The sequence below is a fragment of the Notolepis coatsorum genome (assembly GCF_963971535.1).
Source record: "Notolepis coatsorum genome assembly, chromosome: 9".
Classification (NCBI taxonomy): Eukaryota; Metazoa; Chordata; class Actinopteri; order Aulopiformes; family Paralepididae; genus Notolepis; species Notolepis coatsorum.
This window is the reverse complement of record NC_140173.1, coordinates 87266170-87280507: the sequence shown is the minus strand read 5'-3', so window position 1 is coordinate 87280507 and position 14338 is coordinate 87266170. Positions and strand designations below refer to the sequence as shown.

The window sequence follows — 14338 nt, the reverse complement described above, 5'->3', positions numbered from 1 at the left end:
AATCTCTGAACCTAAAGATTTCCCTATGGATTTATTCCCAACTGTATTTGACCAGAAACCATGTAATGGGGATCCTAATAAACTCAATCCTAATAAACTTAAACCAGCGATATACAGGAGGGTCTACCAGCTAGTGCAAGATAGTCAAAGCTATTCTCTTTATGAAAGGTAATGAAACACATGGACATTAAGTATATTGTCCATCTATCAGACTCGTCAACATTGTATGTGAAAATACCCCACTTTGTTATAGTAAAAAGAAATGTATTGAGGCTTCATGGAAAGAAAGAGGAGGGAAAGCTGTGGACACAGAGACATACAACTGTGCTGCAACAGAGGATGGACAACAAGAGAAAAGAAAGACAAGGAAAAGGAAAATTAACATACTGGTATCCTGATGGTCTGTGGGCTCCTCCTTCAGTCCAGTGGACATATCCGTGGGGGGGTCTAGCGTGTCCTGAACCTCCTCTATTTTAATTATCAGTAGGTCACTGTGTGGATCTGGAACAGAGGGAGACAGAAACGTTACGATACGTTTAGAACAAAAGTTTGTTACAATCATTTTCATATAACGCTACTTGGGACAGCTCTGCTGTAGACACTGGTGTGGCTGGCTCTGCTCTAATCTCACTACCCCGCCCTCGGTTGGTAACTTGCCATTGTTTGCGACAGTCTGCTGTAAACATGGGAAATAATTGCGACAGCTCTGCCGTAAACACTGGGAATAACCTCGCTTGCTATGCCCACACGCACCCACTGTAACCGGGATGCGCGCAAAACTTCAAGTTTCAAGTTTCTTTAATAGTTGTCATACAGAAGTACAGAATACTTTCATACAAAATGCTTCTTACTGTTACGCTCCAGAGACTGTGCTAGACAAGATAGTATCAAATAACATAGTATAGCATGTAAATTAGAAGTAGAAAATGAGGTCACAGTGTTCAGTATAGACATATGTACAATGTTCGATGCAGAATAGACGTAACTGAGTTACCATATAATACACAATACTATGCAGTGTACTAATGTACAATACTATATAGTGCAAAGCAGAAATGGGATGAGGTACAATTTAGGTACAATTTACAGTAAGGTGTACAAGTTGTAGTGCAATCCTTCATCAATAAATATAAAGTGTGGGGAGTGGGTGCTACAGTGTGTTTGTTTAAAGTGAGTGTATGCTATAAAGTGTGGGGAGTGGGTGCTACAGTGTGTTTGTTTAAAGTGAGTGTGTGCGTGTGCGTGTGGATGTGTGTGCTATGTGCGTTTGATGGTTGTTGTTGTGTAGTGTTCATTGTTCGTTGAGCAGCCTGATGGCCTGGGGATAGAAGCTTCTTCTGAGTCTTTCTGTGCTCTCCTTGAGACTCCGGTATCGCTTGCCTGACCGCAGCAGTTCAAAGAGGCAGTTGTTCGGGTGACTGGAGTCTTTAATGATTCTCTTAGCCTTGCCCCTGCACCGCTTGTTGTAAATGTTCTGGAGGGTGGGGAGCCCCCCTCCAATTGTGCGTTCGGCTGAACGTGTCACTCTTTGTAGTCTGCTTCGGTCTTGTGCAGTGCTATTCCCAAACCAGGAGGTGATGTTGCCAGTCAGGATGCTCTCTATTGTACATGAGTAGAAGTTCTTAAGGATCTTCTGACTGACTTGGAACTTCCTTAGGCGCCTGAGGAAGTAGAGGCGTTGTCGTGCCTTCTTCACAACACTGTCAATGTGTGTGGTCCATGTCAGGTCCTCGAATATGTAGGCTCCGGGGTACTTAAAGCTGTTGACTCTCTCAACCGGTGCCCCGTCGATGCTGAGGGGGCTGTAGTCCTTGACCCCCGACCTCCTGAAGTCCACAATCATCTCCTTTGTTTTGCTGACGTTCAGGGAGAGGCTGTTTTCCTGGCACCATCCCGCCAGGACCTTGACCTCTTCCAGGTAGGCCCTCTCGTCGTTGGCAGAGATCAGGCCCACCACCACTGTGTCGTCAGCAAATTTGATGATTGTGTTGCTACTCCGCTGAGCCACACAGTCGTGTGTGTACCAGCGTTTCCGTTAGCCGGTAATTACCGGTATTTGGCCGGCAAAATCTGTTGAAGTCCGACATATTTAATCTCTCCGGTCATAGTGTCCGGTGAAAATAGTTCCCTCTGGGCACAGTTTGATTATTTGAATTGTATTTGGATGGGCTGGAGTTGGGTGAACGAAACAATCATTGCGTTTGTTGTCGTTGCTTCGCTCAGCGAGAGCTTGCTGCTGGATTTGCGGAAGGCATGCAGCTGCAGACCCACATAACCCACCAGCTTTGCTGGCACAGTGCGGTCCCCAGACCTGGAAAGCTGCTCTGCGGGTCTGCAGCTGGATGCTTCTTGCAAACTAACTGCTGCCGGCTCGCGCTGATAACAGCTTTCATTGTTGGACCGGCTGCTTGGTGGAGCAACGATGAAACGAATGTAATGAATCGTTCGTCGCATGGGCTATTTAATTTTGGCCTGTTTTGGTACGGTTCGGGTGATCAAGTTGTGCTTGGAGGGAGTTGTTTTCACCGGACATTATGACCAGCACCAAGTCGTTGGGAGGTGGAGAAATACATCACGCAAACCCGGCCACGATAACGTTGCCGTCTCTCTCTGCAAAATTTCTCAGTTCTTCGCTTGATATAATTAATACAAATGTCCAATATAACGGAATTCGTTAGCTCATAAAAATGTGATTATAACAGACTGCTGTTTAGTGTCGACCGACTGCCCACATACGCGGTCTATTTTATTTCAAGTCAGCAGCAGCACGGAGTATCGAGGGACTTATTTTATTTGGAATATATTAATGACTGTATACGCAAAAGTAGCCTAGTTTTAAATAATAATATTATAAATCTACATGCCTTGAGGATGACATTCTTTATATAGTCTGCCTATAAATTGTTTTAAAGCTCAATAAACTATGACCGGAATTAATCTCATTTGTCCGGTAGATTGAAATCTTGCAGGTCACGGAGACCGGCAACAATTTTTTCTAACGGAAACCCTGGTGTGTACAGGGAGTAGAGGAGGGGACTCAGAACACAGCCCTGGGGGGCCCCTATGTTGAGGGTGATGGATGAGGAGGTGCAGTTGCCTGCTCTCACCGCCTGGGGTCTGCCCGTCAGGAAGTCCAAGACCCACTGGCAGAGGTCATAGTTCAAGCCCAGGTCCCTGAGCTTGGCTATGAGTTTGGAGGAGACTATGGTATTGAATGCCGAGCTGTAGTCGATGAATAGCATTCTCACATAGTTCCCCTTCCTCTTGTCCAGGTGTGATGCTGCTGTGTGCAGCACATGGGCTATGGCGTCCTCCGTGGACCTGTTGGGGCGGTATGTAAATTGCAGGGGGTCCATGTTGATGGGAAGGGAGGAGCAGATGTAGCCCTTTACTAGCTTCTCAAAGCACTTCATGGCTATGGAGGTGAGAGCTACAGGGCGGTAGTCGTTGAGGAAAGCAGGCTTGGATTTTTTGGGTACAGGGATAATAGTGGACTTCTTCAGGCAGGTGGGGATGACAGCCTGTTCTAAGGACAGGTTAAATATGTCAGTGAATACCGGGGCCAGTTGGTCGGCACAGACTTTTAGGACGCGGCCGGGGATGCCGTCCGGTCCTGCTGCCTTCCTGATATTCACTTTTTTAAAGGTCCGCCTCACCTCATGCTCTGTTACCCTGAACACTGAGTCTCCATCAGCAGCAGACCCCCCCCCCCCCCCCCCCCCCCCCCATTGCCGTGGCTTGTAGGCTGGTGTTGTTATTACCAGCATCAAACCTCGCATAGAAGGTATTGAGGTCATTTGCTAAGGAGATGTCACTGTTCAGTTTGAGGGAGGTGCCTTTGTAGTCTGTCATCGTTTTGAGCCCCTGCCACATAGCTCTGGAGTCAGCCTGTTCAAACTGGAGTTCAATTTTATCCCTGTAGCGCCGTTTGGCCTCTGTCACTGTCCTCCTTACGTTGTATCGCGCCACCTTGTGGTCATTCATGTTGCCTGCCACCAGGCCGTCGTTGTATGCTTTGGTGCGCGCTTTTCAGAGCTTCACGGACGGATTTGTCTACCCAGGGTTTTTGATTTCTTCACCCTGGACTCCGGTTTTCAAAGACCGCGGTTGCAGTGTAGCAAAACCCCGGTTGTGTGTGGGCGAACAGTGCAACTGCGCACATACAATCGCGGTTACATTAAACCCAGCGCTCGTGTGGACAGCCCCTAAGTATTTACAGTGGCATGAAAAAGTATTTGCCTACTTTCTGATTTGCGCTATAATTACATGTGTTTCATACTGTATGTTTTTAGATCTTTATACAAAATCTAATACAGGATGTAATCGAGTCCTGAGCCTCTTCTTTCATGATTGATAGGAAGTTGGAGGTAGATCTGGGGCAGAGGGAGACGGCAACTAAGGAAATACACCAGTATTTACAGTATATTTTACAAATTATATTTATATACTGAACTGTATTTAAAATCAAACTTCCTTTTCCTCCATTACATGTATTTAAGTTAAACAAGACCACTGACCCCTTTAGCTAAGGCTTAATAATACATCACAGTTGGGATCCCTTCTATCAGCTTAGTTCTCCTGGTTGCTATTCAATCCAGCAGGGGAACCAGGACAAAGCTGTTCCATTTATAAAAGAGATACTAGGGCTGGGCGATATGGAAAAAAATCATATCGTGATAACGATATGATAATTTTATTTTATTTCTCGATATCGATAATTATCGAATTGTTATAAGTATAAAAAAAAATTAAAAAAAAAAGAAAAAACATTTTTTTTTTTTTTTTTTTTAACAACAGATGTATGTTTATTTTGCAGCAATTCTTTGTCATTGCCGCCATCTTTAGTGTTACATCCCCTCACACTCCAGTTCTCAGGCTGCAGCTGGTTTAAAAGCTAAAGTAAACCGGCTTCTCTGCTGGCTGTGGCTCCAGAGGAGTTGAACAGTTCTGGCTCTGCTAGTTTATTTTCGATCTTTTGGCGCTTTTTTGGTGGACAAACCACATGTGCACTGTGACTCGTGACTGGAGTCTAGTTCTGCTAGCACACATAGCCTACTGTGTACAGACGGTTTCAAAATGTATTTTAAATTAGAAAGCAAACAAAATAAATGGACAAGAGAAAAAGAAATCTGAATTTGGTCAGTATTGTCATTTGGACAAGCAAAGCCATTACTTTAAGTTGCAGGCAAGAAAGACAAGTCTGTCCACTGTCTCTGGTTTTAAAACTGCCCTGTTGCAGGTAAAAAAAATTAAAAAATTAAAAAAAAAAAGAAAAAAAAAAGAAAAAAAAAATCGATTTTTTTTTATTTCGATATTCGATATCGATTATTACAATATATCGCGATATTTATCGTTATCGTTATATCGCCCAGCCCTAAGAGATACCAGAATAAAGTGCTCCAAATAGTTAGGCTGAATGTGAACAAGAGTTTGATCAAATTAAAGAATGAGAGGAGAGAAAGCTATAGAGACAAAGACCGAGACATACAAACATGCTGGAGCAGAGGAAGGAGAAGACTAAATCAAGATAAGAGAAAGAAACAACATACTGATCTCCTGGTGGTCTGTGGGCTCCTCCTTCATCTCAAAGGAAGTGTCCTTGGGCGGCTCTAGGGCGTCCTGATCTTCTTCTTTAATAACCAGTAGGTCTCTGGGTGGATCTGGGACAGGGGGAAACACAACTCAACATACTAGTCTTTATGTACTTCTGGGTCTGGAGTGTCTAAAGTATCTTCAGTAGGAGGTCTTGTTCCGACTTACAGAGGTCCTGCTGGTCTGATTCCTCCTCCATTCTAGCAGGTGTGATCTTGGACGTCTTCTACTGGAACTGGAGTTTTGCTACAAGGATAAATGCAGAGGGTCACAGAGAGCCCAGACTGTAGATCCAAGCCTGGAACTGACTGGTCAGCAGGACACATATAGAGGCTTCTCTCCACCAATCACATCACAGTATGAAGGGGAAAAGAATGAGAACTGTAGGCCAATTAGTTGACATGTTTTTATTCAAATCCGATTACATAAGTGCAGGACTTCATTTGTGCCAAGATTGGATCCGGCACCTCCTCTGTGCGGTCATGTTAGATATGATCATGATAGTTCATGGATTATTAAAGGACACACAGTAGGTCTGTTCAAGACCCTGGGAATAATGTTACGAAGCACGGAGGAGGAGGCTGATGGCTCCAGGCAGGGAACAAAATAAGTACCAGCCAACCGCCAATGGCTGGTAAAAAATCTGCCTGGCTGGTAGTTTTTAAAATCGACCAGCCAAATTCCCACAAATAGATACACTATTTGCTAGGGGTGGGGGGGGAAATCTATACGTAGTAGTATCGCGATACTTTGCGTGGCGATACTGTATCGATACACGAACGCCAAGTATCGATATTTAATTATTCATAAAAAAAAGTATTATTATTTTCTTTTTGTAAGGAAGTTGCATTGTTCATTTCAATACATGTAATAGTTAGGGATGCCCCCCGGACCCCGGTTTTAAACGGGAACCGGTACTATATTAGAAAATACCGGAGTATTTATAAGCTCTGACGTCCTCGGTACTGCTATCGATACTCTAGAGAAATTATTATTATTATTATTTAAAAGTTGCGAACGATCCTCTCTCTGTCTCTGCACGAGAAGCGAGCCGCAGCCAGCGAGTCAATTATTACACACACTCCTCGCGAGTCGCTCGCTAGTGCTACACATAGACATACGGGTACTACATACGGGTACTCCTTAATGAAAGTGCTAGCGCTGCACACAGACAGCAGCTCTGCATGCACTGAGTCGTGATCATGGCGGATAGAGCGAAGCGTTCTAAAGTATGGATATACTTTACAAGGGTCAATGCCGACAATGCACGTTGCCACAAGTGCAACAAAACATTTGCCAGTAAGGGTGGCAATACGAGCAAATCAATTTATCAAAACATCTGTTGGCAAAACATGATATTAGTGTGCAGAAATGCGCGTATTCGACTGCCTTGCGCGCAGTGTTCCATCTGCATCCACTGCAGCCGTAAGCCAAGATACGGAGTTGCCTAGGCTAATAACAAATTATTACAAATAGGCTAATAAACAAAACAATTGTTTAGCTACAAATACTACAATCTAAACTTTTTATAGATCGTCAAGCTGAGGCGTCAGCCACTATGTCCCAGCCCAGTGAGCCCAGGGCCACCACACATCCTCCCTCTACCTCCCTCCACCACCCAAAGTCCTTTCTCCCTAGCAGCTAGAGGAAGGATGACAGAGGATAGGGTGAACGAGTGTCACAGTTCTGTTAGCCTTTTGCATTTGTTGTTTATTATAAAAAGTATATAATTCAGAGTCAGACACATTTAAAACATTGTTGCTGCTGTTGCTGAAGAAATTATATTAATTTATTATATTTATTTATAAAGTTATATAAAAGAACATTGCTGCTGCTGTTGCTGAAGAAATTATATTTATTTATAATACTTATTTATAAAGTTGTATTTATAAATAATAAAGCAATGTTGATTCTGTTCTTAATTAATTGTCTTTTTTTCTTGCAAAAAAATAACCAAAAAGAACCGATAAGAGTATCGATAAAGTACCGAACCGTTAAGCAGTATCGATAAGAGTAGTAGTATCGATAAAATCCTAACGATACCCATCCCTAGTAATAGTACAGTAGTCCACACACACGCACGCACACGTGTGCATTCAGTTAAATTGGAATATGACTGTAATACAAACAGTTCAGTTTGTCAGGTACATGCAACACAGATTACAGTGTTTACATCCGTCTGGTTGAGAAAATACCATGTTCTGCAATAAAAATTATTGAAGTGAGATGAACAGACTGAACTTTATTTTATTAGATAAAACATGTTGACAGTTTTACTTTGCAGTTGAAAAAAGGTAATAATTTAAATTTGATCCAAAAAAAAATTAATCACAATATTAATATCGCAATACTCAGCGTATCGCGATATATTTAGTATTGTGATACTATCGTATCGTGACGCAAGTATCGCGATAGTATCGTATCGTGAGGTCTCTGCCGATTCCCACCCCTACTATTTGCTGGCAAGTGGTTTAACATGAATGTTTGTGTCTAAATAGTCTGGCTTATAACTGCAAGTCCCACAGCTAGCGGGTGTTTGTGCTGTGTGTGTACATGTAATGTATGCGTGTGTGTGTATCAGGGCTATCAACACATGTCTAATTAATAATCAGCTTGTATAGTGGCTATTTACAAACAATTTTGTCTTTCATATTTGCCACTTCCACTCCGGGGATAGTCTACGCGCACATAATAAAGATTCTGATCCATCCGTTTGGCTGTCACAATGAATCAATCATTTATTTCTAATAAGCAAAACAAACAAAACTCGTATATCTAATACATGCGTGCGTTGCGTGCAGTGCGTGCGTTACAAAAACTGTTTGCTTCGCCGGTCCACGTCTCCCACGCAAGCCACCACCCCTTATCAAGGTAAACTACACAGGTGGATAGCTCAGGTAGGTCTCTTTAAAGGGAAAGTGCACATAGTTTCAAATCATAAGAATAGTTACAATAAGATAATCAGTGTAAATAATATCATGTTATCAGTTTTCGTTTTCATATTTCGTAATCCATAAAGCATTTTCATAATTCAAATAATTGCATGATACAAACTCAAAGATTAAATAACTCAAGAATGGCTCATACAGCTTGTATAAAAAGAATTACTAAATAAAACAATATACATTAGACTGTAAAAATGTATATTTGATTGTGACTAGAATGACACGCAACATCACAACAACAACAACAACCCACCACATGACATGATGGCAGAAAGTTCAGAACCCAACTCGTCACGACTGGCGAAGACTGTGATTGAATTTGCACTTGGAGCAAACAATAGTGTAGGGTGGTGGTGTAGGTATGGTGATCTTAAAGGTAATGTATTGTTTACATGTGCTATAATAGATATTGGAATGGTTCGAACCCATGTGTGTTTTTCTTTTAGGAAGAAATAATTAAATGTCATGTTAGGCCACTTTTGACAGCCCTAGTGTGTATGGTCAATTACAGGTCCCATCGTTGTGGGCATGCAGTGCAATTTGTAGAAGATGTCAGAAGATGCAACAATATTTTATGAGTCTGCTGCACATGGTGTTGTTTATTATGTCATTCGTGTTTAGTTTCAGCACTGTCATGCCCTCTACCTCATCTGCCCCCTAGTCTTTTCTTTTCCTCTCCCTGTGTGTGTGTGTGTGTTCTGTTCCGAGTGTGGCTGATTGCAGGATTGGACTCCGGTGTGTTGGAGTGGGGGATGCAGCTTGACAGCTGCCAGTCATCTCAATCAGACAGTCTACTGCTGCCACATAAAGCTCTCAACGGAGAAAACAGAGTCCATTCTCTTCTGATCAAATAACAAACTCAGCAAGACCGACGGCTTCTCAGTTACAGTGGGTGACAATATTGTCACAAGGAAAGATGAAATTACCTACCTGGGTTCCATCCTAGAGGCAAATCTTTCCTGTGACAAAATGGCATCCAATGTAATCAAAAAAAGTCAACCAACTAACTAGATTCTTGTACCGGATCTCCTCTCTGGTAAACAAGAATACCCTGAAGACTCTGGCAGGAGCACTCATTCAAGGGTACTACGACTGCTTGCACCTCATGGTACCAAGGCCTAAAAGAAAAAATTGTTTGTTTCCGGTTGCCGACCGACCCTGCCGATTTAGGTGCGACCCAATTTATTTTATGAGTTTTTTAATTAAACAAATATATATCTTTTTTTCAATAAAGTTTCATAAAAATCTTAGTCAAACCTTTAGTATTATGGATATTAAACATGCTGGCAGAGTACATGCATCCATGTTGTTGTGAACATTTTTATTAAATAAAGAAATTCCCTATCCATAGTCGCCGTGGGAAAGAATAAAATATAAAATTAAATAAATTCCCTACCTACCCATGGCCTTAACTGACAACCAACAGGAAACAAACAATATTTTCTTTTATGCCCAACGCACCTCAAAGGCGCTAAAAACAAGATTACAAACATCACAAAACAAACTGGTCAGACTACTACTTGACCTTACTCCTAGAACCCACTTTGTCGTCTACTCTAAGCCATCCTAGGTTGTCAGAGTACAGCAACTTGCAATGGGCCTGGTCTACAAGATACACTACTAGTACACAACTAAGGTACCCATGTACAGTACAGTACATGTCAAAAACCTTCCCAAAAGGTCAGTGAATACCACGACCACAACACCAGAGGGAGCTCCACAAATCATGTTAAACCCAGATTCGGCTCAAACAAGGGACTAAACACGTTTCGCAATTATGCCACATCAATGTGGAACGCCCTACCCAAAGCTGTAAAGGAATGTGAATCACTACCCACTTTCAAAAACACTCTCAAAGAGCACCTACGGGAGACTGCAATTCGAAACTGGCCCCTGTAAATGTACAGTAAATGTCCTAACCCAATAATACACAAGACAGTCTTCTTGGGACCTAGTAAGGTGTTGTCGATATTCCAATGTACAGTTTTGCTTGTACAGATGTAAACAAGACGAAAGTATTTCTCTGGTCTGCATCCGCTTAACAATTGTGTGTATTATTGAGATGTACTGTAGGGATGCCCCGATCGATCGGCCACCGATCGTTATCGGCCGATACTCAGTATAAATATGCAATCTGTGAATTCCGATAATTAGTCATATTCGCCGATAGCGGAAACCGATCAAGCGAAGCTCTCACTCGCTGTCTGTCTCAGACACACACGACCTGCAAACTGCCGCTGCTCCTCCTCCCTAGCCCCGCCCGCCCCCGTGTAGAGTTTGTAAACAAAGAGGTGCGGCTCCTCTGCTCGAGTCTGTAGTGCACTGCATTCGACCTGCGCTAACGTTAGCTACCTAGCTATCGTTACTGTTTAAACAAAATTACCCAGTCAACTATTCACGTTTAGTAGGCATTGTCTAACGGTATTTAGCCGGCTAGCTACCGATAGCTCCTGATATCAACAAATGAGCAGAAAGTCTAGTAGTTCATGTTCATACCTCAGTTAGCCCCACAATGGTGGAATGAACTACCCATCCCAGTTAGGACAGCCGAATCCCGTCCAATCTTTCGCCGTCGACTAAAGACTCACTTCTTCAACCATTATCTGAAATGATAAAAAAAAAAAAAAAAACCCGACTAACCTTAATGTCATGCACTTGTCCTAATAAACTAACCTACACTGTAACACGCAACACTTTGATGAACATTGTTACTCAGCTGATAGAGTTATACCCTTCTTGCTGTCTTGTCGCACAGAACTTGTAAGTCGCTTTGGATAAAAGCGTCAGCTAAATGACTAAATGTAAATGAAATGTAAATGTTAGCTTGCGTTAGCTGACGTTCGTTTACTGTTCAAAACGAAATGTCCCATTGAACTAAAGTTCTGTCTTAACGTCATTTTCTAGCCGGCTAGCAGTAGCTACAGATAGCTCTTGATATCAATGTCTTATAACATTGATTTAATGCGTATTGGAGCTGAGGGCTTGCTGAATGTGAAATGACCAAAGCACTTAACGTTACCAATGGGGTCCCGCTGCAGTGCCGGAGAATCCTTTTTGGAGCTGGGCTACTAGAGTACACACAGACAGTGGAGCTGTTTGCAGATAGTGAGCATTTTGACTTGTTGCGTGGTGGCGATGTCTCGCAGATAATACAAGTACAAGTCTAATTATATAATATATATATTTTATAAAAAAAAAAAAAAAAAAAAAAACTTTATAAAATAATTTTTTATTTCTTTTTAATCAAAAACAATCGGTATCGGATCGGTATCGGCCGATATGGCTCACGACGATCGGTGATCGGTATCGGTGGCAAAAAACGTGATCGGGGCATCCCTAATGTACTGTATTGTACCTATTCTGCAAGCTGTTAATAAAGTTTTCAATCAATTCAATCAGAGGTGTTATAGCAGGGGTGTCAAACTCATTTTCACAGAGGGCCACATCAGCATTATGGTTGCCCTCAAAGGGCCAAAGACCGTATAAATGTTAATGTAAAATAAATGTAGCTACACATTTACATATTGTTAAACATGGTGTTTCTGTATTTATTACTTATTCAAGTTATACATATTGGATATTAATTTGCATAAATGTAAAAATATATGTTAGCTTATGTTATTTTAACAAATAATTTTAGTTTATCAGAACCCCATATTACTCCACCAATCAATGATCAAACCATTCAAGTAAATAACAAAGAAGAATATCATCAAATACAAGCTATGACATTAAGTTTGTTCAAAACCTTTTTGTCACAGTCAAGAGGGGCAGAACTAACAACTGTGAGCTGCAAAGAACACGTGGGACAGATGTAGCAGATGTTACAAAAACAAATGGCTGCACACAACCTTGCAGAGGCCATACATCCAACTAATGGAAGATAGTTTAATTAACTTTAATTAACAGATTGCAGAATGGGTACAGTACAGTACAGCTCAATACACACAATTGTTAAGGGGATGCAGACCAGAGAAAGACTTTCGACTTGTTTACATCAGGGTCCCCCATTTTCAATTCGTAATGAAATTGCTATTATGTGTCTGCATGAACACACAACTGTAACTGTACTCAAAAATAACAAAATAAGGGTTGTCTCAGTTCACAACTATATTGGTCAAATTTTGGGTGGGATTTGTTTGCGTCCCTACAGCTTCTTATTCAATTGAGCGAGATGCTCGGTTATGTCACACAGCCAGTTTGCATCTGACAGTTCAGACAATATTTCTTCAACCCTTTGTTACCTATTCCGCCTGGATCTTTTTTGTATTTTGGGCTGTAAAATTGTCAAAGAATGTCTGAGGAGTAAGTGCTTTTGGCTTTTTTCCTTTGTTACCTCAGATGTTCAACATACATGTATGTGTAAGAATGTGTAATAACTAAGGCTGTCAAAGTTAAAGCTTTATTAACGCATTAACCCACAATTATTTTAACACTGCTATTTTTTAACCCAATATTAATGTAAAAAAAAAAAAAACATTTTTTTTTTTTTTTTTTTACCTGAGCTCTTGGGGGGCCACATCAAATGACGTGGCGGGCCGGATTTGGCCCGCGGGCCGTGAGTTTGACACCTATGTGTTATAGTGTCATCACAGTGTGTGTGCCTCAAAAGCTCCAACTCTCAGTCTACTGCTGCCACATAAAGCTCCAGCCCAACTGTATTATAGACTTAACCACACGCATGCTAACCTCCAGTCAACTAGCCTACATGCTAACCTCCAGTCAACTAGCCTACATGCTAACCTCCAGTCAGCACTTAGCTTCCAGCATGCTAACCTCCAGTCAGCACTTAGCTTCCAGCATGCTAACCTCCAGTCAGCACTTAGCTTCCAGCATGCTAACCTCCAGTCAACTAGCCTACATGCTAACCTCCAGTCAACTAGCCTACATGCTAACCTCCAGTCAACTAGCCTACATGCTAACCTCCAGTCAGCACTTAGCTTCCAGCATGCTAACCTCCAGTCAGCACTTAGCTTCCAGCATGCTAACCTCCAGTCAGCACTTAGCTTCCAGCATGCTAACCTCCAGTCAGCACTTAGCTTCCAGCATGCTAACCTCCAGTCAGCACTTAGCTTCCAGCATGCTAACCTCCAGTCAACTAGCCTACATGCTAACCTCCAGTCAACTAGCCTACATGCTAACCTCCAGTCAACTAGCCTACATGCTAACCTCCAGTCAACTAGCCTACATGCTAACCTCCAGTCAGCTACAGTAGCTTCCAGCATGCTAACTTCAAGTCAACTAGCCACCAGCATGCTAACAGGCTAATTTGTATTAGATTGCAGAATGGGTAGAGTACAGTACGGGGGAGGCAGACCAGAGAAAGACGTTCGTCTTGTTTACATCAGGGTCCCCCATTTTACATTCATCAAGAGCAAACGGGGACTGGTTCACAAAAGCGGGCACGACCCGCCTGGAGGCAATGACTCTCTTCTAATCTTCTCGGAAAAACTCACCACAATGATTGAGTCCAAAGCCTCTTTTCCCTCAAATAGTTTAGTTTTTAGTCCTTAATCAATTGTTTGTTCACAAGCTCCGTGTTCTCGTGAACACAAGGATCTACTCAAGTACTTGGCGCATGCGCACTTCCCATTTCCCACACCATAAAGCGTAGGGTATATCTGCAGTGCCGCAACCCCCGGCTTGTGTGAGGGACTACTGTGTGTGACTGTGCGTCGGGGCGCGTGAATACTTTCGGCAGCCCACTTGTCCTTCCGCATTGCTCTGATTGGCCAGCGATCACGCAGCCCTCTACGCTCGTTCCCCCGCACGCCCCGAGCGCGCATGCGCACGAGACACGC

The 14338-nt window shown here is 42.4% G+C and overlaps 1 protein-coding gene across 3 annotated transcripts in view; it reads right to left on the bottom strand.

Moving 5' to 3' along the window:
• The window catches only part of LOC311234008 (uncharacterized protein), a 93506-nt gene extending 79391 nt beyond the window's left edge, over positions 1–14115 (bottom strand). Inside the window, exons 1-4 of one of the 3 annotated variants that reach the window (XM_084321086.1) lie at positions 13994–14115; positions 5761–5838; positions 5550–5660; positions 388–501 (exon numbers count right to left, since the gene is read on the bottom strand). In XM_084321086.1, coding sequence (XP_084177212.1) covers positions 388–501; positions 5550–5660; positions 5761–5791 — 256 coding nt within the window. In that variant the 5' untranslated portion in view covers positions 5792–5838; positions 13994–14115. Of the gene's footprint in view, positions 1–387; positions 502–5549; positions 5661–5760; positions 5839–11033; positions 11132–13037; positions 13055–13993 lie in introns of those variants that run through there. The other 2 variants (XM_084321088.1, XM_084321087.1) reach the window with 2 other exon arrangements.
• Positions 14116–14338: the final 223 nt, after the last annotated feature.